Genomic DNA, 24,568 nt, shown 5'->3' with positions numbered 1-24,568 from the left:
ATCTGCTATTGGTGGTATCTCCACACCAGTCGGCGTCACAGAAACCAATAATTGAAGATGTATCTGTTTTCTGATATCTAATACCAAACTCCATAGAACCACTAATATAACGAAGCATGCGCTTAGCAGCTTTTAAATGGTAGGTGGTAGGAGATTGAAGGAATTGTGATAAGCTTGAAACAGCAAAGCTGATATCGAGCCTGACAGTGTTTGCTAAGAATAACAATTTTCCAACGAGACTGCGAAATTCCGTAGCATCAGCAGGACTGGCGTCAGCAGGCACATCCTCTAAGTGCTGATTGGCTAATAAGGGGGTCCGAACTGGATTTAAGGAATTCAGTTCAATTCCATAAGATGTAAAAATGGACTTACAATAATCTTCAGCAGTGATTCCTTTAGTTCCATCATGGAATTGCTGAATGTTAAGGCCTAGGAACTTGTGGCATTGGCCGAGATCTTTCATCTTGTAGTATGCCAGTAAAGTTGTCTTGAGTTCGAGTATTTCAGCTAAATTGGAACCACTTATAAGCAAGTCGTCAACATATAAAGCAATAATTATGATTCCTGATGAACGATGTCTAATATATAGACCATATTCAGATTCCAAACGCTTAAACTGAAGTTCCTTTAATGTAGCATCAAATTTAAGATTCCACTGGGCCGCAGATTGTTTTAACCCGTAAAGGGCTTTATGCAATCTGAGAACCTTGTGGTCATCGACTTCATATCCTGGTGGTTGACGTAAATATAATTCTTCATGGAGATCTGCATTAAGAAAGGCAGTCTTAACATCCATTTGGTGAATAATAAGGTGTAGTTGAGCCAGAATAGCCAATAAAAGTCGGACGGATTCGTACCTAATAACAGGCGCGAATGTGTCGTGGTAGTCCACAGAAGGTATTTGTGAAAAGCCTCTAGCGACTAGGCGGGCTTTATAACTTCCATCACCTTTTATGGAATAAACCCACCTACAGCTAATGGCTTGACGACCTTCAGGAAGCCCAGACAACGTCCACGTATGATTGGCAATTAAAGACAGATATTCATCATCCATGGCGGATTTCCACTTATCATGATCCTGGGATTTCATTGCTTGTTGAAACGTATTTGGAACCTTAATGGGCAGTTGGACATGGTAAATATAATCCACAGGAAAGGCATCAACATAAACAGCATATTCTGGATCATCACTAGTATCATCGGCAATTGAAGAACTACTGGGTGGTGGATGATCGGAATCATAATACATGATTTGGGGTTGTTCTGTCGTACGACGGAGTTTCTTGGAGTCTGGAGCATAAGAGTCGGAGTCAGTATAACCATAGTCTGAAGTAGCTGTCATTTCAGGCTGATATGGAATTAAAGCAGTGGAATGTAATATAATGTTACTGGACGGATCAGCTTCACGTCTCTTCCGTTTCTGTTGTGAACGCAGAACAGTTAAAAATTCTAAAGGTGATGGAGATACGAGATTTTCTTCAGCATCCGGCGAAACAGCAGGTTTAATGGTATCGGGTACTTCGATAATGGAAGTAGGTTCAGCGACATCTTCTTCGTGGGAAGTCATACTATCATCATCACCATCATAAACATCTCCATCATAAACATCTCCATTATAATCATCTCCATTATAATCATCTCCATTATAATCATTTCCATTATAATCATCTGCGTGGGTGATATTAACTTCATAATCAATAGGGTCGGTATCCCTAACATTTTCTGACTTAGTTGCATCGAGTTCATTCATACTTGCATCAGATCGGTAGTGATCATCATTGGTAACTCTAACAGGAGGTGGCGAGCGGTCGGAAGAATTATAATATCTAAGAGAGGAAATTCCACCACTAATCCCCAATGTGGTATTAGAATGAACATTAATTTCACCTTGGTAGGCTAACTTTTCAAAAGGAAATTCATCTTCTATGAATCTAACTTGACTGGCAGAAAAGATTTTCCGAGTGACCAAATCATATAATCGATAGGCTTTTCTGTTTGGGTCAAATCCCAACATAATAGCCTCCCTTGATGTAGAGTCAAATTTGGACACTCTTAATTTTGGGGGAACCAAAGCATAACACAAACACCCAAAAACTCGTAATTGGTCATAATTGGGAGGATTCCCAGTCCATTTCTCATATGGAACGACCAACTGATGCTTGGGAGCATGACGAGGCATTAAGTTAAGCAAGTACGTAGCAGTGAGTACAGCCTCTGGCCAAAAGTGATCTGGAAGTGATCCATCACGAAGTAAAGATCTAGCAAATTCTTGAATTGTTCTGTGGGAACGTTCAACAACTCCATTCTGATAACTGTGATATGGTACTGTCAATTCGTGACGAATTCCGGTTTCATGAAAGAAATTAGTAAGTTTGACATTATTGAATTCAGAACCATTATCTGTTCTAACTATTTGAACCTTTGCAGAATTCTGACGATCACAGGATCTAATGAAGTTGATAATAAGTTGACCAACTTCAGCAGTAGAAGTCATTGGAAAAGTTGTAATGAATCTTGATTTATCATCAACAATAGTGAGAAAGTATTTGCAACCATTATAGGCTGGTGGAAATGGACCACAGACATCCATATGAAGGATTCCTCCAAGTGTTGTAGCTCTCCGAGTGGAATACTTTGGAAATTTGAAAGTCATCTTTGACTTCATACAACTACGGCAATTCTTCAGGTGACACTGAATTCCGAGTTTTCTAAAATTATCCTGAATACCACGACCTGGGTGACCAAGTCTCTTGTGTAAAATTTCCTGAGGAGTTCTAGCAACATTACCAATAAATGCATTTCCAACCCCCTCATTTTTCATAGTATCAATTTCAATAGTATACAAATTTGCCCGTAAACTACCATGGTGCGATAATTTATTCGCAGCAAGATCAATAGATGCAAAACCTGCATAGACTCCAGTTGAGTCAAAGACGAAGGTAGCACCCCTACGGGCTGCTGCAGGGATGCTAATGAGATTAACCGCCGATTTGGGAATATAGTAGACGTTAGTAAGATCAAAATCTGGAAGACTTACTTTACCAATACCTTCAACTTGCATGGTTGATCCATTAGCACAATCAACATTATGCTTAAAATTAGTGTCAATTTCAGAAAATAATCTAATATCCTTAACAATATGGCTTGAAGCACCAGAATCAAAATGAAAAACAGCATTTCTGGGTTTTTCAGAAACTTGAAAAGCCAGATCACCAACGTAGAAACTACTTCTTGATGTAGACTTGCTCGTGTTTGTACCATTGGTCGATTCATTTCTGGATTGTTCATTTTTGAGTTCTGGACACTTATTCTTCTTATGGCCTTCCTTCTTACAATGATAGCAAATAACCTTTTTACTACGATTAACAACTAAAGCGGTATCCAGGTTAATGGTAAAGTCTAAATTATCAGGAGGATTTGTACCAATACGTAAAGCTAATTTCCGAATAGTAGCAACATCAAAAATAGCATTGATTTTTCTTTCTTTAAGGGAGTGAAAAGCCCTTTCAATTTGTCCCCATTTAGTATCAGGAATAGTTGCAAAGTATATAAGTCCACTAGTTTCTTGGCCATTAAAACGGCAGAAAACATTTTCTCCAAGCATTTCCCAATCGTCAGCAGTGGGAGAACCAAAACCGTACTTTCTAATGAGTCTAGCAGCAGCTGTAAAATCAATGTTACCATACTCCTCACAAATTGAAAGGTAAGCGGTATCACCTGAATAACCTCTGTATTCCTTCCAAATGGTGTCAGATATGGTCAAGGATAGAACATGATTAAGCATTCCTACAACACTACTCTTCAATCTATTAACATCCGTAGGACCAACTTCTTCAGTAAATTGAAAAAAGTCATTTCCATGAATTAAGAAACCTGAGATCCCAAGTTGATTGAAGACGTCAACGAAACTGCTCTTCCAGGTGTAGAAGTTTTCAAGTCCTTTCAACTTGACTTGCACGCTGGCAGAAGCAGGGCTCATAACTTGTCGTTCGGTCCTCAATCTTACAATGAGATCATCAATGTCTTGTACATTTAGAGTTAAAGATTCCATAGTTAATGTTTCTTAAACAAAATACTTATATTATCATAGTTACTATATAAAACCTATATAATTATCTATAGGGATATTAGAGGTCTATTTATACCTCTGAGTTCACACACATGTGTTGTAACAACAACTCTAATAACACATTATTAGAGTACCCCCTTTCTATTGTTACAACCCCCCTTTTATTGTTACAACCATTTGTAGCAAGTTACAACACTCTACCTGTCTTCACAACCATTGTAGCTTACAAACATGTTGCAACAGTAACAAAGGTCGGTTGGCTTGTTGATATATATTCCCTATAACCTCCCTATAACCGCTTATCAGAAGAAAAAAGCGAACCCCCAATTCTAAGAACTTCATCGATTCCCATCGATTATATGAATGAGGCCACTGTCAGGGTGCTGTGAATTATGCAATGAAGAATTGACAATTGACAGAGCCTTTTGTGGAAAATCTATATCTCAATTGTCATATCTCTCTTCACATGTGGCGTGAATCACATCTTCCAGGTCAAATAGATTGGGACATTATTATTTCTAACGCAGATGTTTCCCCAGAACAACTCATTTCCCTCAATTGATATCTCTTTGCCTTACATACTTTACGCTGCAAACAGCAAGCAACATGGATCAGAACTCTCTTCCTCGTTTGTTAAATCCAACGTCTCGTATATCACTACAAATATATAGTTTTTTCTACTATCAGATGATTCTGTGCTACCAAACCTATAAGAGGTCATAATTTTTAAGAGAGTTTTTCCCCATGACCTACTTAGCTTTACTTAGCTTTTCAAAGGATTCTCTGCCTAACCAGGCCGAATTTGGATTCTCTATAGAGCTTCTTGACTTAAAACTCTTTATTTTCTGTAGCAAATACATAACACCTCCTGAAAACAAAACTCCCAGAAAATAATTTAAGCAGCAGGTATCGTGAAGATAATAAACAGAATTCTAGCAACAGTTTTTAGCTACAAAATCGCAATAAACAATTTTTATTTAAACTTTTCTATCCTATAAATAATTGTCTAAATAAAGATGTCTAAATAAAGAAGGTATGGAGAATAGAAGTTCAGCTTGGATAGAATAGAAAAAAATAACTCTCTTAAAAAGTTAAGACTAAACGTTGGTACCAAGTAGATTTATATTAATGAAACGATACCCAATATTTCATAAACACAGTCTTGAGAGCTTTTTAAGGCCTTTTCAAATACTTTTATTTATTTATTCTAAATATAATAATTGTTGCAACATGTTTGTAAGCTACAATGGTTGTGAAGACAGGTAGAGTGTTGTAACTTGCTACAAATGGTTGTAACTTGTTACAAATGGTTATAACAATAAAAGGGGGGTTGTAACAATAGAAAGGGGGTACTCTAATAATGTGTTATTAGAGTTGTTGTTACAACACATGTGTGTGAACTCAGAGGTATAAATAGACCTCTAATATCCCTATGGATAATTATATAGGTTTTATATAGTAACTATGATAATAAAAGTATTTTGTTTAAGAAACATTAACTATGGAATCTATAACTCTTAATGTACAAGACATTGATGATCTCATTGTGAGATTAAGCTTTACCGTGGCTGATATATTCCTTATAAATAGTTCTAAATAAAGAGCATCAAATAAACTGTTTTGTCGCTCGGTCTACAATCCCAGGACGAGATTATTACAATCTCAGAATGAGATTATCAATATATATTCCTAGCTAAATGTAGTAGAATTCATAATGTGGACTTTAAAACAAAACACTTATCATCCATCTGATCAACAATCATACGATACAAGCGTGGGAAGAGCCTATGCTGACAGGTATAATATAAATAGACCTCAATTTCGTATGATAAGTATAGGTTTTATATAGTAACTATGATTAATATAAGTATTTTGTTTTAAAGACCGCATGGATTCTCTACATTCCATAAACAAAATATCGATGATCTCGTTCTGAGATTGAAAAACGAACGACAACTTATATCGTACGTAATTGATGTCTATATATCTCGGCATAATAAAAAATTCCTAAGATTCCTATGATTGCTGACCAGATAGTCGCAAAGATCCAAATTTCACCTGTTTTGTCTTAATCGTTGAAATTTGGGTGTAACCTGCACTTAACCGCTAAAATATGGGTGTAACCTACAAAGAAGGCACCCTTATGGAAAATTATTATTATATAGGATTTTATATTCACTATGATAATATACAAGTAATTTGATTAAGATACATCCAATCACTATGGAACTTATTACATTAAGCAACAGACAAGACTCTGACGATCTCGTTATGAGTTCGAGGACCTCAGCATAGTCACACAATAGAATCTCATGCGTAACCTTCACAGGTTTCACATTCATCCGAAACTAATAAAACTAAACACGTTCACCCTTTTTTCTCGATGTGGGTATGTATGAATAGTCTAACTTAAGATTGGATATTCATATTGAAATTATACCCCTGTTGGATAGATATGTGTCTACAGGCCTACATTACTCTACAAGCTAGTAAATCTATACTTGGTAGTATATATTCATTTTATATCCATATTGCTTAACTTATAAAAAGAAGTTATATTTATTCTAAATCGCCTCACCTAGAAGGAGGTGACTTTTATATTCATGTCGATCCTGCATAGCACATGCATTCTTGGCATAACCTGCATATAGCATATGCGCTACCAATCACAACTAAATATGAAATACCAAACATATCAACATCCTCCCTTAATTCATATTTTGTTTGAATCTAATAAAGGTTAATTTCTCTATCCTTCAATCATACTGTGTCCTATCCCATCTGCATTAATATATGGTTTTGGATTCCATAACATCTGTTAATATTCTGGAGTAACATCCTCCCTGAATTTCATATTTCGGAAATTCTTCATCTTTTCCGTATTGTTGGATTTCATTCCAAAAGGCTGCTATTATATTCCTTTTTTTTTTTTTTTTTTTTTTTTTTAACCCTAGCTTCAAGTCATTGTGGTATTACCTATTGACTGTTTAATATTGATCTACTACAGACATTATTGTCAATCCTTTTTCACAGATCAAGTTACTCTGATTTAATCTCAATTCCTTTGACAGTTCTTTTCTATTTCAATATGTTATTTCAACCATCAGGTCATAAAAGACCACCGCCATTACTTATAAAAAGAGTATTGTAATCTTCCAAGGATCCTAATATTGTTTCTCATCTTTTATCCGGACTACACTAAATTAATCTCTTAGGCTTCCTATACTTCTTGTATTTCTTGTACCTCTTGTACTTCTTGTACTTCTTGTACCTCTTGTACCTCTTGTACCTCTTGTACCTCTTGTACCTCTTGTACCTCTTGTACCTCTTGTACCTCTTGTACCTCTTGTTCTGCTGTTACTAAAATTCTTATACACGTCCTGTATTTCTTATATCTCATCTTCAGATTAAATATACAGGGTATATTGTGCATATATTTGTTGAATTACGATTCTATGGTCTAGTTCACGTCCATGACCATTTCATGTTTTAAATTTCAAGTCTTCATTCATTCTTTGAAATTTGAATTTATACTTAATAGGCAATTTTAATTCTCGCTTGTTAATCTCACAATTTTAGTCGAGTTCCGCATCCATTAGTTCTTTAATGTTTCTATTGTCGATGATATAACCAATCACATTGTATATCCCATCGCACACTTATCCCTAATATCATCCTCCCTTAAGCTAAAGAAACCTTGAGAATGAAGCTTACCAGAAAACTATAATTAGGGTAGAAACATCGTTCTAATAATCACCCGCAGAGAAAATAGTAGGATTGCCAATATATTTATCATTGCAAGTAGGAAAAGCGAAAAAGCAATATAATACATCATGATGTCCATAATTGCCTACCTGCAGCTTTATAAATGGGTTGCTCGCCAAACACGACGAGAGTCATTTATATTCTGGTGCCAAATATACATCAAATACGTGCCAAACATGCACCAAACCTGTGCCAAATATGCACCAAACAGGCACCAAATATATGCCAAACATGTGCTAAATCAGCACCAAATATGTGCTAAATAAGCACCGCTACATTCTAAACAGTAGCAAATGATGACCTTATGTCAACAAATTGTAACCAACCACTAAGTGCTGTGCTGCCATACTACCCTCGAACATATGTAGTCAATGGCCGGAGATTCCATCACATGGAGAGCACCTCCTTCCAATGGAATAATCTCAAGTACACAAATAAACATGGTGTTACATTAGAAAAACACTGACTGAATAATCAAACCTTGCTACCAACAAAAGGTATATTCAGCCACAGGGTTGCCCAAATATCAGTTCAATATTGGTAATTGACAGCTGATCTGCTACTAGTCCTACAACATAGTACCCATCAACCACCCAGAGCCACATCTACAGTGCTGTTAAGTAGGGTGTCAAAATTTGATGGTACTATGACTAGCCAAAAAATTGAATCCTGAAGTATCTCTAGCCTACTTCTTAAGGGCATATTCTCTAATATCCCTATTCGTGAAGAGCAATCTTGTCTTCAGGCATTCCATAATAGGAGTCTGCAACCGTATAAATACTTCCTATTACATTGCACTAAGTCCATATAACAATGACTGAAAATGACTTTAAAAAACTGACAACCAAGCTAATGGTGTCCTGCTGGTAGCCTCCGTTCCTACGAACGTTGTACTGTAATTTCGAACAGTACCATATAACTGTTATTGATCTCCAACCCACAGGTAAATTAACGAAATAATGTATCAATCAAGCTTAACCTTTTCCTTATAATAATCGCACCAACATTTTAAAAAACTAAATTCCGTTGGTCTGCTGCTATCTAATACCTTATGAAACATAACGAAGGCAACGAGAATAGGGTTTGCGATGATATTCAAATGATAAAATCACGAAAGGAACTTGATCGGCGTACTTCAAATTAGATAGATCGAAAAATAATAAAATAACCACTAACAAAAATTCCGGACTAAGGAAACGTCCGTCAAAATACGTATATCAATAACTCTCAACGGTTTCTTTGCCAACTCTTGAACATCTGCAATCGTCTGCAAGGGTGTCAAATTTGACAAAAATAAAAACCAAATTCAAACATGTAACCATATCTGTGTCGCAGCACATGGTATATCTAACTGTGACCATTGTCTTCTCAAGACTGTCGGATGAAGGTCCCACGGCATTCGCATAATACAATATGTACATATGCCGACTTCATCTGGTCATTTTCTTCAGCATATGCGTCTCACTTACCGTAACATATGCTGAAAACTCTATCAACCTTATTTGCCAAGATCTTCAATTCTTGTGCTTCTTCTAGGAGCAAATTAACAATATCGTCGTGAGCAACCTTCGGGCTTTGTATAATACACTTCCCGTTTTATAATGACGCATTCAATAATTGCAAATTGGGAACATTTCCAAGAGCGTCATCTAGAGGCAAATTAACTTGCCATATATATGAGCGTTCTTCGTTGAACCCAGTATCGTGAAACATAAAGTTATACAAACTTCAATCATGTTTCATTCTATTACTGCTGAGTCACGATTGTATAAAAAAAAAATAAATTCTTTTGCCAGACGTTGGTAAAATGTGTTATTAATCTCCAAGGGTTTAGTCCTCCTAAAGAGCTGTCTGATAATCGATCTCAAAATCGTTAACATATCGTGTAATAAAGATTTACCAGAACAAATACTAAAACCACTTCAAGAACTTAAGTAAAATGTCATACCAATACATGATAACATTACATGATTATTGCAACTCATTACTTTCTGAAGAAGGTGCTGTTGATAATTCAAGTGAATACCATAATTCATTTCAAGAACAATTCCAAAAACAAATCTATTCTAAAAGTAATTCCAAAATAATTTCAAAAATAATTATTCTACACTAGAGTAATCCTAACTCTAGATTTCCATTGTGAGCACCAAAGACTGTTTGTTAAAAAATGCCCGTAATGTACCTCTCAAGACTTAAAACACTACCCTCCGTGTTCATATTTAAAACAATAATATATCTCTTATCAAATTATTAGGGTACTATCATCGAGTGACGATTTTAATCAAATCAATCATATGTATTGCCACTTGCTTTCCATATAATCTAAGTTGTACATCCTTTCACGGCATATCATTCTTAACATCTTTCGCTATGCTCACATTAAATAACTTTCTCATCAGCCATTTCAAAAGATAATCGAATATCTCTAATTCTTTTGCTGATACATTCAAAAGGAGTCATGGATCTTTATTAAGAGTACACTGCTGTTTTGCCATCGATATTCGTATCTGACCAATCATGGTGTATCAAAACCAGCTTCAAACATAAAAGCATCCATGCTCAGCAATTCGACCAGTTCGTTACTTTATAAACGATCCCAAAAATACTAATCATGTAAATCAAATCATCTAATTATTTGCTTCTGATGTCATATAATCATTTCCTAAGACAATTTAATCAAACTATTGTTACTTCTTTAATTTTTGACTATTTCTCTGTTAATATAGTTAGATAAGATCATGTTACTTAAACCAAAAATTGATTACTAATATTTCATCAAAGTACACATTCAACAACCTCTCAACTTAACGTATCATGTATAACCTAACATTAACAATAGTACCGACAACTTATTCAATACAATAACATCATCAAAATTCCTACTACTTTCATCAGAATCGTCAAACTTCACTGTAACTTATCTCGTTCACTGGCCTTTTCTTACTAGAACTTGAACGAATAAGACCAAGACACTTATCAGGGCTCATAACTTGTTGGATAGATATGTGTCTACAGGCCTACATTACTCTACAAGCTAGTAAATCTATACTTGGTAGTATATATTCATTTTATATCCATATTGCTTAACTTATAAAAAGAAGTTATATTTATTCTAAATCGCCTCACCTAGAAGGAGGTGACTTTTATATTCATGTCGATCCTGCATAGCACATGCATTCTTGGCATAACCTGCATATAGCATATGCGCTACCAATCACAACTAAATATGAAATACCTGTTGCAACATGTTTGTAAGCTACAATGGTTGTGAAGACAGGTAGAGTGTTGTAACTTGCTACAAATGGTTGTAACAATAAAAGGGGGGTTGTAACAATAGAAAGGGGGTACTCTAATAATGTGTTATTAGAGTTGTTGTTACAACACATGTGTGTGAACTCAGAGGTATAAATAGACCTCTAATATCCCTATAGATAATTATATAGGTTTTATATAGTAACTATGATAATATAAGTATTTTGTTTAAGAAACATTAACTATGGAATCTTTAACTCTAAATGTACAAGACATTGATGATCTCATTGTAAGATTGAGGACCGAACGACAAGTTATGAGCCCTGCTTCTGCCAGCGTGCAAGTCAAGTTGAAAGGACTTGAAAACTTCTACACCTGGAAGAGCAGTTTCGTTGACGTCTTCAATCAACTTGGGATCTCAGGTTTCTTAATTCATGGAAATGACTTTTTTCAATTTACTGAAGAAGTTGGTCCTACGGATGTTAATAGATTGAAGAGTAGTGTTGTAGGAATGCTTAATCATGTTCTATCCTTGACCATATCTGACACCATTTGGAAGGAATACAGAGGTTATTCAGGTGATACCGCTTACCTTTCAATTTGTGAGGAGTATGGTAACATTGATTTTACAGCTGCTGCTAGACTCATTAGAAAGTACGGTTTTGGTTCTCCCACTGCTGACGATTGGGAAATGCTTGGAGAAAATGTTTTCTGCCGTTTTAATGGCCAAGAAACTAGTGGACTTATATACTTTGCAACTATTCCTGATACTAAATGGGGACAAATTGAAAGGGCTTTTCACTCCCTTAAAGAAAGAAAAATCAATGCTATTTTTGATGTTGCTACTATTCGGAAATTAGCTTTACGTATTGGTACAAATCCTCCTGATAATTTAGACTTTACCATTAACCTGGATACCGCTTTAGTTGTTAATCGTAGTAAAAAGGTTATTTGCTATCATTGTAAGAAGGAAGGCCATAAGAAGAATAAGTGTCCAGAACTCAAAAATGAACAATCCAGAAATGAATCGACCAATGGTACAAACACGAGCAAGTCTACATCAAGAAGTAGTTTCTACGTTGGTGATCTGGCTTTTCAAGTTTCTGAAAAACCCAGAAATGCTGTTTTTCATTTTGATTCTGGTGCTTCAAGCCATATTGTTAAGGATATTAGATTATTTTCTGAAATTGACACTAATTTTAAGCATAATGTTGATTGTGCTAATGGATCAACCATGCAAGTTGAAGGTATTGGTAAAGTAAGTCTTCCAGATTTTGATCTTACTAACGTCTACTATATTCCCAAATCGGCGGTTAATCTCATTAGCATCCCTGCAGCAGCCCGTAGGGGTGCTACCTTCGTCTTTGACTCAACTGGAGTCTATGCAGGTTTTGCATCTATTGATCTTGCTGCGAATAAATTATCGCACCATGGTAGTTTACGGGCAAATTTGTATACTATTGAAATTGATACTATGAAAAATGAGGGGGTTGGAAATGCATTTATTGGTAATGTTGCTAGAACTCCTCAGGAAATTTTACACAAGAGACTTGGTCACCCAGGTCGTGGTATTCAGGATAATTTTAGAAAACTCGGAATTCAGTGTCACCTGAAGAATTGCCGTAGTTGTATGAAGTCAAAGATGACTTTCAAATTTCCAAAGTATTCCACTCGGAGAGCTACAACACTTGGAGGAATCCTTCATATGGATGTCTGTGGTCCATTTCCACCAGCCTATAATGGTTGCAAATACTTTCTCACTATTGTTGATGATAAATCAAGATTCATTACAACTTTTCCAATGACTTCTACTGCTGAAGTTGGTCAACTTATTATCAACTTCATTAGATCCTGTGATCGTCAGAATTCTGCAAAGGTTCAAATAGTTAGAACAGATAATGGTTCTGAATTCAATAATGTCAAACTTACTAATTTCTTTCATGAAACCGGAATTCGTCACGAATTGACAGTACCATATCACAGTTATCAGAATGGAGTTGTTGAACGTTCCCACAGAACAATTCAAGAATTTGCTAGATCTTTACTTCGTGATGGATCACTTCCAGATCACTTTTGGCCAGAGGCTGTACTCACTGCTACGTACTTGCTTAACTTAATGCCTCGTCATGCTCCCAAGCATCAGTTGGTCGTTCCATATGAGAAATGGACTGGGAATCCTCCCAATTATGACCAATTACGAGTTTTTGGGTGTTTGTGTTATGCTTTGGTTCCCCCAAAATTAAGAGTGTCCAAATTTGACTCTACATCAAGGGAGGCTATTATGTTGGGATTTGACCCAAACAGAAAAGCCTATCGATTATATGATTTGGTCACTCGGAAAATCTTTTCTGCCAGTCAAGTTAGATTCATAGAAGATGAATTTCCTTTTGAAAAGTTAGCCTACCAAGGTGAAATTAATGTTCATTCTAATACCACATTGGGGATTAGTGGTGGAATTTCCTCTCTTAGATATTATAATTCTTCCGACCGCTCGCCACCTCCTGTTAGAGTTACCAATGATGATCACTACCGATCTGATGCAAGTATGAATGAACTCGATGCAACTAAGTCAGAAAATGTTAGGGATACCGACCCTATTGATTATGAAGTTAATATCACCCACGCAGATGATTATAATGGAAATGATTATAATGGAGATGATTATAATGGAGATGATTATAATGGAGATGTTTATGATGGAGATGTTTATGATGGTGATGATGATAGTATGACTTCCCACGAAGAAGATGTCGCTGAACCTACTTCCATTATCGAAGTACCCGATACCATTAAACCTGCTGTTTCGCCGGATGCTGAAGAAAATCTCGTATCTCCATCACCTTTAGAATTTTTAACTGTTCTGCGTTCACAACAGAAACGGAAGAGACGTGAAGCTGATCCGTCCAGTAACATTATATTACATTCCACTGCTTTAATTCCATATCAGCCTGAAATGACAGCTACTTCAGACTATGGTTATACTGACTCCGACTCTTATGCTCCAGACTCCAAGAAACTCCGTCGTACGACAGAACAACCCCAAATCATGTATTATGATTCCGATCATCCACCACCCAGTAGTTCTTCAATTGCCGATGATACTAGTGATGATCCAGAATATGCTGTTTATGTTGATGCCTTTCCTGTGGATTATATTTACCATGTCCAACTGCCCATTAAGGTTCCAAATACGTTTCAACAAGCAATGAAATCCCAGGATCATGATAAGTGGAAATCCGCCATGGATGATGAATATCTGTCTTTAATTGCCAATCATACGTGGACGTTGTCTGGGCTTCCTGAAGGTCGTCAAGCCATTAGCTGTAGGTGGGTTTATTCCATAAAAGGTGATGGAAGTTATAAAGCCCGCCTAGTCGCTAGAGGCTTTTCACAAATACCTTCTGTGGACTACCACGACACATTCGCGCCTGTTATTAGGTACGAATCCGTCCGACTTTTATTGGCTATTCTGGCTCAACTACACCTTATTATTCACCAAATGGATGTTAAGACTGCCTTTCTTAATGCAGATCTCCATGAAGAATTATATTTACGTCAACCACCAGGATATGAAGTCGATGACCACAAGGTTCTCAGATTGCATAAAGCCCTTTACGGGTTAAAACAATCTGCGGCCCAGTGGAATCTTAAATTTGATGCTACATTAAAGGAACTTCAGTTTAAGCGTTTGGAATCTGAATATGGTCTATATATTAGACATCGTTCATCAGGAATCATAATTATTGCTTTATATGTTGACGACTTGCTTATAAGTGGTTCCAATTTAGCTGAAATACTCGAACTCAAGACAACTTTACTGGCATACTACAAGATGAAAGATCTCGGCCAATGCCACAAGTTCCTAGGCCTTAACATTCAGCAATTCCATGATGGAACTAAAGGAATCACTGCTGAAGATTATTGTAAGTCCATTTTTACATCTTATGGAATTGAACTGAATTCCTTAAATCCAGTTCGGACCCCCTTATTAGCCAATCAGCACTTAGAGGATGTGCCTGCTGACGCCAGTCCTGCTGATGCTACGGAATTTCGCAGTCTCGTTGGAAAATTGTTATTCTTAGCAAACACTGTCAGGCTCGATATCAGCTTTGCTGTTTCAAGCTTATCACAATTCCTTCAATCTCCTACCACCTACCATTTAAAAGCTGCTAAGCGCATGCTTCGTTATATTAGTGGTTCTATGGAGTTTGGTATTAGATATCAGAAAACAGATACATCTTCAATTATTGGTTTCTGTGACGCCGACTGGTGTGGAGATACCACCAATAGCAGATCAACCTCCGGATACATTGTTAAATATGCTGATGGCCCAGTTATCTGGAAAAGTAAGAAGCAAAAAGTCGTTGCTATGTCTAGTGCTGAATCTGAATACTATAGTTTAGCTCTGGTCAGTAAGGAGCTCTTATGGTTAAAAGAAATCTTTGAGGAATTGGAGTTAGACTTACCAGCCATCAAACTTAATTGTGATAGTCAGAGTGCAATGAAAATCGCTACCAACCCCGTTTTCCACAGTCGAACCAAACATATCAAGAGATGCTACCATTTTATTCGCCACCACATTAATAAGGACTTTACTGTTCATTACCTTAATACTAAGCATATGCCCGCTGATGTCTTAACTAAATCATTGCCAGCCGATCCTCATGCACATCTTTGCACACTTGCTGGAATAGGTAATCTTCCTAAATTACAGCTTTTATCAGATTAAGGGAGGCATACCGTCTCACAACCATTCCACCTTAAGGGAGGCTGTTGCAACATGTTTGTAAGCTACAATGGTTGTGAAGACAGGTAGAGTGTTGTAACTTGCTACAAATGGTTGTAACAATAAAAGGGGGGTTGTAACAATAGAAAGGGGGTACTCTAATAATGTGTTATTAGAGTTGTTGTTACAACACATGTGTGTGAACTCAGAGGTATAAATAGACCTCTAATATCCCTATAGATAATTATATAGGTTTTATATAGTAACTATGATAATATAAGTATTTTGTTTAAGAAACATTAACTATGGAATCTTTAACTCTAAATGTACAAGACATTGATGATCTCATTGTAAGATTGAGGACCGAACGACAATACCAAACATATCAACAACCCCATATAATAATAATACAATGGAAATTGGTCACAAATTCTTTTTGTCTGAGTTTTTTTATATTCTTGAAATTTAGGATAGCTGAAATTTAGTATAGCTTTTGGTAATCTGATAAACTGAATCGTGTTGGATAGATATGTGTCTACAGGCCTACATTACTCTACAAGCTAGTAAATCTATACTTGGTAGTATATATTCATTTTATATCCATATTGCTTAACTTATAAAAAGAAGTTATATTTATTCTAAATCGCCTCACCTAGAAGGAGGTGACTTTTATATTCATGTCGATCCTGCATAGCACATGCATTCTTGGCATAACCTGCATATAGCATATGCGCTACCAATCACAACTAAATATGAAATACCAAACATATCAACATCCTCCCTTAATTCATATTTTGTTTGAATCTAATAAAGGTTAATTTCTCTATCCTTCAATCATACTGTGTCCTATCCCATCTGCATTAATATATGGTTTTGGATTCCATAACATCTGTTAATATTCTGGAGTAACATCCTCCCTGAATTTCATATTTCGGAAATTCTTCATCTTTTCCGTATTGTTGGATTTCATTCCAAAAGGCTGCTATTATATTCCTTTTTTTTTTTTTTTTTTTTTTTTTTTAACCCTAGCTTCAAGTCATTGTGGTATTACCTATTGACTGTTTAATATTGATCTACTACAGACATTATTGTCAATCCTTTTTCACAGATCAAGTTACTCTGATTTAATCTCAATTCCTTTGACAGTTCTTTTCTATTTCAATATGTTATTTCAACCATCAGGTCATAAAAGACCACCGCCATTACTTATAAAAAGAGTATTGTAATCTTCCAAGGATCCTAATATTGTTTCTCATCTTTTATCCGGACTACACTAAATTAATCTCTTAGGCTTCCTATACTTCTTGTATTTCTTGTACCTCTTGTACTTCTTGTACTTCTTGTACCTCTTGTACCTCTTGTACCTCTTGTACCTCTTGTACCTCTTGTACCTCTTGTACCTCTTGTACCTCTTGTACCTCTTGTTCTGCTGTTACTAAAATTCTTATACACGTCCTGTATTTCTTATATCTCATCTTCAGATTAAATATACAGGGTATATTGTGCATATATTTGTTGAATTACGATTCTATGGTCTAGTTCACGTCCATGACCATTTCATGTTTTAAATTTCAAGTCTTCATTCATTCTTTGAAATTTGAATTTATACTTAATAGGCAATTTTAATTCTCGCTTGTTAATCTCACAATTTTAGTCGAGTTCCGCATCCATTAGTTCTTTAATGTTTCTATTGTCGATGATATAACCAATCACATTGTATATCCCATCGCACACTTATCCCTAATATCATCCTCCCTTAAGCTAAAGAAACCTTGAGAATGAAGCTTACCAGAAAACTATAATTAGGGTAGAAACATCGTTCTAATAATCACCCGCAGAGAAAATAGTAGGATTGCCAATATATTTATCATTGCAAGTAGGAAAAGCGAAAAAGCAATATAATACATCATGATGTCCATAATTGCCTACCTGCAGCTTTATAAATGGGTTGCTCGCCAAACACGACGAGAGTCATTTATATTCTGGTGCCAAATATACATCAAATACGTGCCAAACATGCACCAAACCTGTGCCAAATATGCACCAAACAGGCACCAAATATATGCCAAACATGTGCTAAATCAGCACCAAATATGTGCTAAATAAGCACCGCTACATTCTAAACAGTAGCAAATGATGACCTTATGTCAACAAATTGTAACCAACCACTAAGTGCTGTGCTGCCATACTACCCTCGAACATATGTAGTCAATGGCCGGAGATTCCATCACATGGAGAGCACCTCCTTCCAATGGAATAATCTCAAGTACACAAATAAACATGGTGTTACATTAGAAAAACACTGACTGAATAATCAAACCTTGCTACCAACAAAAGGTATATTCAGCCACAGGGTTGCCCAAATATCAGTTCAATATTGGTAATTGACAGCTGATCTGCTACTAGTCCTACAACATAGTACCCATCAACCACCCAGAGCCACATCTACAGTGCTGTTAAGTAGGGTGTCAAAATTTGATGGTACTATGACTAGCCAAAAAATTGAATCCTGAAGTATCTCTAGCCTACTTCTTAAGGGCATATTCTCTAATATCCCTATTCGTGAAGAGCAATCTTGTCTTCAGGCATTCCATAATAGGAGTCTGCAACCGTATAAATACTTCCTATTACATTGCACTAAGTCCATATAACAATGACTGAAAATGACTTTAAAAAACTGACAACCAAGCTAATGGTGTCCTGCTGGTAGCCTCCGTTCCTACGAACGTTGTACTGTAATTTCGAACAGTACCATATAACTGTTATTGATCTCCAACCCACAGGTAAATTAACGAAATAATGTATCAATCAAGCTTAACCTTTTCCTTATAATAATCGCACCAACATTTTAAAAAACTAAATTCCGTTGGTCTGCTGCTATCTAATACCTTATGAAACATAACGAAGGCAACGAGAATAGGGTTTGCGATGATATTCAAATGATAAAATCACGAAAGGAACTTGATCGGCGTACTTCAAATTAGATAGATCGAAAAATAATAAAATAACCACTAACAAAAATTCCGGACTAAGGAAACGTCCGTCAAAATACGTATATCAATAACTCTCAACGGTTTCTTTGCCAACTCTTGAACATCTGCAATCGTCTGCAAGGGTGTCAAATTTGACAAAAATAAAAACCAAATTCAAACATGTAACCATATCTGTGTCGCAGCACATGGTATATCTAACTGTGACCATTGTCTTCTCAAGACTGTCGGATGAAGGTCCCACGGCATTCGCATAATACAATATGTACATATGCCGACTTCATCTGGTCATTTTCTTCAGCATATGCGTCTCACTTACCGTAACATATGCTGAAAACTCTATCAACCTTATTTGCCAAGATCTTCAATTCTTGTGCTTCTTCTAGGAGCAAATTAACAATATCGTCGTGAGCAACCTTCGGGCTTTGTATAATACACTTCCCGTTTTATAATGACGCATTCAATAATTGCAAATTGGGAACATTTCCAAGAGCGTCATCTAGAGGCAAATTAACTTGCCATATATATGAGCGTTCTTCGTTGAACCCAGTATCGTGAAACATAAAGTTATACAAACTTCAATCATGTTTCATTCTATTACTGCTGAGTCACGATTGTATAAAAAAAAAATAAATTCTTTTGCCAGACGTTGGTAAAATGTGTTATTAATCTCCAAGGGTTTAGTCCTCCTAAAGAGCTGTCTGATAATCGATCTCAAAATCGTTAACATATCGTGTAATAAAGATTTACCAGAACAAATACTAAAACCACTTCAAGAACTTAAGTAAAATGTCATACCAATACATGATAACATTACATGATTATTGCAACTCATTACTTTCTGAAGAAGGTGCTGTTGATAATTCAAGTGAATACCATAATTCATTTCAAGAACAATTCCAAAAACAAATCTATTCTAAAAGTAATTCCAAAATAATTTCAAAAATAATTATTCTACACTAGAGTAATCCTAACTCTAGATTTCCATTGTGAGCACCAAAGACTGTTTGTTAAAAAATGCCCGTAATGTACCTCTCAAGACTTAAAACACTACCCTCCGTGTTCATATTTAAAACAATAATATATCTCTTATCAAATTATTAGGGTACTATCATCGAGTGACGATTTTAATCAAATCAATCATATGTATTGCCACTTGCTTTCCATATAATCTAAGTTGTACATCCTTTCACGGCATATCATTCTTAACATCTTTCGCTATGCTCACATTAAATAACTTTCTCATCAGCCATTTCAAAAGATAATCGAATATCTCTAATTCTTTTGCTGATACATTCAAAAGGAGTCATGGATCTTTATTAAGAGTACACTGCTGTTTTGCCATCGATATTCGTATCTGACCAATCATGGTGTATCAAAACCAGCTTCAAACATAAAAGCATCCATGCTCAGCAATTCGACCAGTTCGTTACTTTATAAACGATCCCAAAAATACTAATCATGTAAATCAAATCATCTAATTATTTGCTTCTGATGTCATATAATCATTTCCTAAGACAATTTAATCAAACTATTGTTACTTCTTTAATTTTTGACTATTTCTCTGTTAATATAGTTAGATAAGATCATGTTACTTAAACCAAAAATTGATTACTAATATTTCATCAAAGTACACATTCAACAACCTCTCAACTTAACGTATCATGTATAACCTAACATTAACAATAGTACCGACAACTTATTCAATACAATAACATCATCAAAATTCCTACTACTTTCATCAGAATCGTCAAACTTCACTGTAACTTATCTCGTTCACTGGCCTTTTCTTACTAGAACTTGAACGAATAAGACCAAGACACTTATCAGGGCTCATAACTTGTTGGATAGATATGTGTCTACAGGCCTACATTACTCTACAAGCTAGTAAATCTATACTTGGTAGTATATATTCATTTTATATCCATATTGCTTAACTTATAAAAAGAAGTTATATTTATTCTAAATCGCCTCACCTAGAAGGAGGTGACTTTTATATTCATGTCGATCCTGCATAGCACATGCATTCTTGGCATAACCTGCATATAGCATATGCGCTACCAATCACAACTAAATATGAAATACCAAACATATCAACAAATCGACAACCGACTTCTCAAGATTCACATAATCCAAATTCAACATAAGTCTGCGGCTGCTGTCATACACAAACCATGCGTGGGATGAATTTGTTGAATTGGGAATTCAATTGGCAATTTAGAAATAATTTGAGGCAGCTTTTATTGATGATATAAATAGTTAGTTATCAAAGTAAATGCAACTGCAAATACTTTTCCCTGAGCTTCAGGTTACTTATATATTCTGAATGCGTTTGAACGAAATTCCTAACATCAATAAGTGATTCAGGAAGCGAGGAGCAAACAGATTTGGTTCTAAATCAAAAATTTTCGAGCCAATTGTGGTTCGCTCTTCAATTTCACAATGAGATCACCGATATCTTGTATGTTTAGTGTTATTGATTCCACAGTTGAATGCCTCTCAAACGAAATAATTATATTATCATAGTTACTATATAAAACCTATATAATTATCCATAGGGATATTAGAGGTTTAAATAGATGTCTGAGTTCCACACACATGTTTTGCAACAACAACTCTAATAACATTATTAGAGTACTTGTTTTCTATTGTTACAGCCCTGTTCTATTGTCATAATGATTTGTAACAAGTTACAACCATTTGTAGCAAGTCATAACCCACCTTTTGTGTTATCAACCATTGTACCTTACAATCATGTTGCAACACCAATTCGGGCCGATCCATTCAATATCTTCGAAGCTTGGTGTTGATAAGTTTTCAATCTCAGAACGAGATCATTAATATATCTTGTTAATTAAATGTGTGGTTGTGTCCATGTGGTCTTTTAAACGTAGCTGTCGTTCGGTCCTCAATCTTACAATGAGATCATCAATGTCTTGTACATTTAGAGTTAAAGATTCCATAGTTAATGTTTCTTAAACAAAATACTTATATTATCATAGTTACTATATAAAACCTATATAATTATCTATAGGGATATTAGAGGTCTATTTATACCTCTGAGTTCACACACATGTGTTGTAACAACAACTCTAATAACACATTATTAGAGTACCCCCTTTCTATTGTTACAACCCCCCTTTTATTGTTACAACCATTTGTAGCAAGTTACAACACTCTACCTGTCTTCACAACCATTGTAGCTTACAAACATGTTGCAACAGCCTCCCTTAAGGTGGAATGGTTGTGAGACGGTATGCCTCCCTTAATCTGATAAAAGCTGTAATTTAGGAAGATTACCTATTCCAGCAAGTGTGCAAAGATGTGCATGAGGATCGGCTGGCAATGATTTAGTTAAGACATCAGCGGGCATATGCTTAGTATTAAGGTAATGAACAGTAAAGTCCTTATTAATGTGGTGGCGAATAAAATGGTAGCATCTCTTGATATGTTTGGTTCGACTGTGGAAAACGGGGTTGGTAGCGATTTTCATTGCACTCTGACTATCACAATTAAGTTTGATGGCTGGTAAGTCTAACTCCAATTCCTCAAAGATTTCTTTTAACCATAAGAGCTCCTTACTGACCAGAGCTAAACTATAGTATTCAGATTCAGCACTAGACATAGCAACGACTTTTTGCTTCTTACTTTTCCAGATAACTGGGCCATCAGCATATTTAACAATGTATCCGGAGGTTGATCTGCTATTGGTGGTATCTCCACACCAGTCGGCGTCACAGAAACCAATAATTGAAGATGTATCTGTTTTCTGATATCTAATACCAAACTCCATAGAACCACTAATATAACGAAGCATGCGCTTAGCAGCTTTTAAATGGTAGGTGGTAGGAGATTGAAGGAATTGTGATAAGCTTGAAACAGCAAAGCTGATATCGAGCCTGACAGTGTTTGCTAAGAATAACAATTTTCCAACGAGACTGCGAAATTCCGTAGCATCAGCAGGACTGGCGTCAGCAGGCACATCCTCTAAGTGCTGATTGGCTAATAAGGGGGTCCGAACTGGATTTAAGGAATTCAGTAAAAATGGACTTACAATAATCTTCAGCAGTGATTCCTTTAGTTCCATCATGGAATTGCTGAATGTTAAGGCCTAGGAACTTGTGGCATTGGCCGAGATCTTTCATCTTGTAGTATGCCAGTAAAGTTGTCTTGAGTTCGAGTATTTCAGCTAAATTGGAACCACTTATAAGCAAGTCGTCAACATATAAAGCAATAATTATGATTCCTGATGAACGATGTCTAATATATAGACCATATTCAGATTCCAAACGCTTAAACTGAAGTTCCTTTAATGTAGCATCAAATTTAAGATTCCACTGGGCCGCAGATTGTTTTAACCCGTAAAGGGCTTTATGCAATCTGAGAACCTTGTGGTCATCGACTTCATATCCTGGTGGTTGACGTAAATATAATTCTTCATGGAGATCTGCATTAAGAAAGGCAGTCTTAACATCCATTTGGTGAATAATAAGGTGTAGTTGAGCCAGAATAGCCAATAAAAGTCGGACGGATTCGTACCTAATAACAGGCGCGAATGTGTCGTGGTAGTCCACAGAAGGTATTTGTGAAAAGCCTCTAGCGACTAGGCGGGCTTTATAACTTCCATCACCTTTTATGGAATAAACCCACCTACAGCTAATGGCTTGACGACCTTCAGGAAGCCCAGACAACGTCCACGTATGATTGGCAATTAAAGACAGATATTCATCATCCATGGCGGATTTCCACTTATCATGATCCTGGGATTTCATTGCTTGTTGAAACGTATTTGGAACCTTAATGGGCAGTTGGACATGGTAAATATAATCCACAGGAAAGGCATCAACATAAACAGCATATTCTGGATCATCACTAGTATCATCGGCAATTGAAGAACTACTGGGTGGTGGATGATCGGAATCATAATACATGATTTGGGGTTGTTCTGTCGTACGACGGAGTTTCTTGGAGTCTGGAGCATAAGAGTCGGAGTCAGTATAACCATAGTCTGAAGTAGCTGTCATTTCAGGCTGATATGGAATTAAAGCAGTGGAATGTAATATAATGTTACTGGACGGATCAGCTTCACGTCTCTTCCGTTTCTGTTGTGAACGCAGAACAGTTAAAAATTCTAAAGGTGATGGAGATACGAGATTTTCTTCAGCATCCGGCGAAACAGCAGGTTTAATGGTATCGGGTACTTCGATAATGGAAGTAGGTTCAGCGACATCTTCTTCGTGGGAAGTCATACTATCATCATCACCATCATAAACATCTCCATCATAAACATCTCCATTATAATCATCTCCATTATAATCATCTCCATTATAATCATTTCCATTATAATCATCTGCGTGGGTGATATTAACTTCATAATCAATAGGGTCGGTATCCCTAACATTTTCTGACTTAGTTGCATCGAGTTCATTCATACTTGCATCAGATCGGTAGTGATCATCATTGGTAACTCTAACAGGAGGTGGCGAGCGGTCGGAAGAATTATAATATCTAAGAGAGGAAATTCCACCACTAATCCCCAATGTGGTATTAGAATGAACATTAATTTCACCTTGGTAGGCTAACTTTTCAAAAGGAAATTCATCTTCTATGAATCTAACTTGACTGGCAGAAAAGATTTTCCGAGTGACCAAATCATATAATCGATAGGCTTTTCTGTTTGGGTCAAATCCCAACATAATAGCCTCCCTTGATGTAGAGTCAAATTTGGACACTCTTAATTTTGGGGGAACCAAAGCATAACACAAA

General features: G+C 36.1%; 1 protein-coding gene across 1 annotated transcript; it reads right to left on the bottom strand. All coding sequences in view use genetic code 12, as the record gives it.

The window, feature by feature from the left end:
* Positions 1-7,272: 7,272 nt before the first annotated feature.
* Positions 7,273-7,555, bottom strand: RJT21DRAFT_3288 (uncharacterized protein; the record flags this gene model as incomplete). The annotated part of the gene is made up of 2 exons (XM_064884169.1): positions 7,273-7,423; positions 7,539-7,555. The coding sequence occupies 2 exons, from the start codon at positions 7,553-7,555 to the stop codon at positions 7,273-7,275; spliced, it is 168 nt and encodes a 55-aa protein (XP_064737365.1).
* Positions 7,556-24,568: the final 17,013 nt, after the last annotated feature.

The sequence above is a fragment of the Scheffersomyces amazonensis genome (genome assembly GCF_036850825.1).
Source record: "Scheffersomyces amazonensis strain UFMG-HMD-26.3 chromosome Unknown RJT21scaffold_5, whole genome shotgun sequence".
In the NCBI taxonomy this organism is placed as follows: Eukaryota; Fungi; Ascomycota; class Pichiomycetes; order Serinales; family Debaryomycetaceae; genus Scheffersomyces; species Scheffersomyces amazonensis.
Note: the sequence above shows the minus strand (reverse complement) of the source record. Positions and strands in the feature narration are given on the sequence as shown.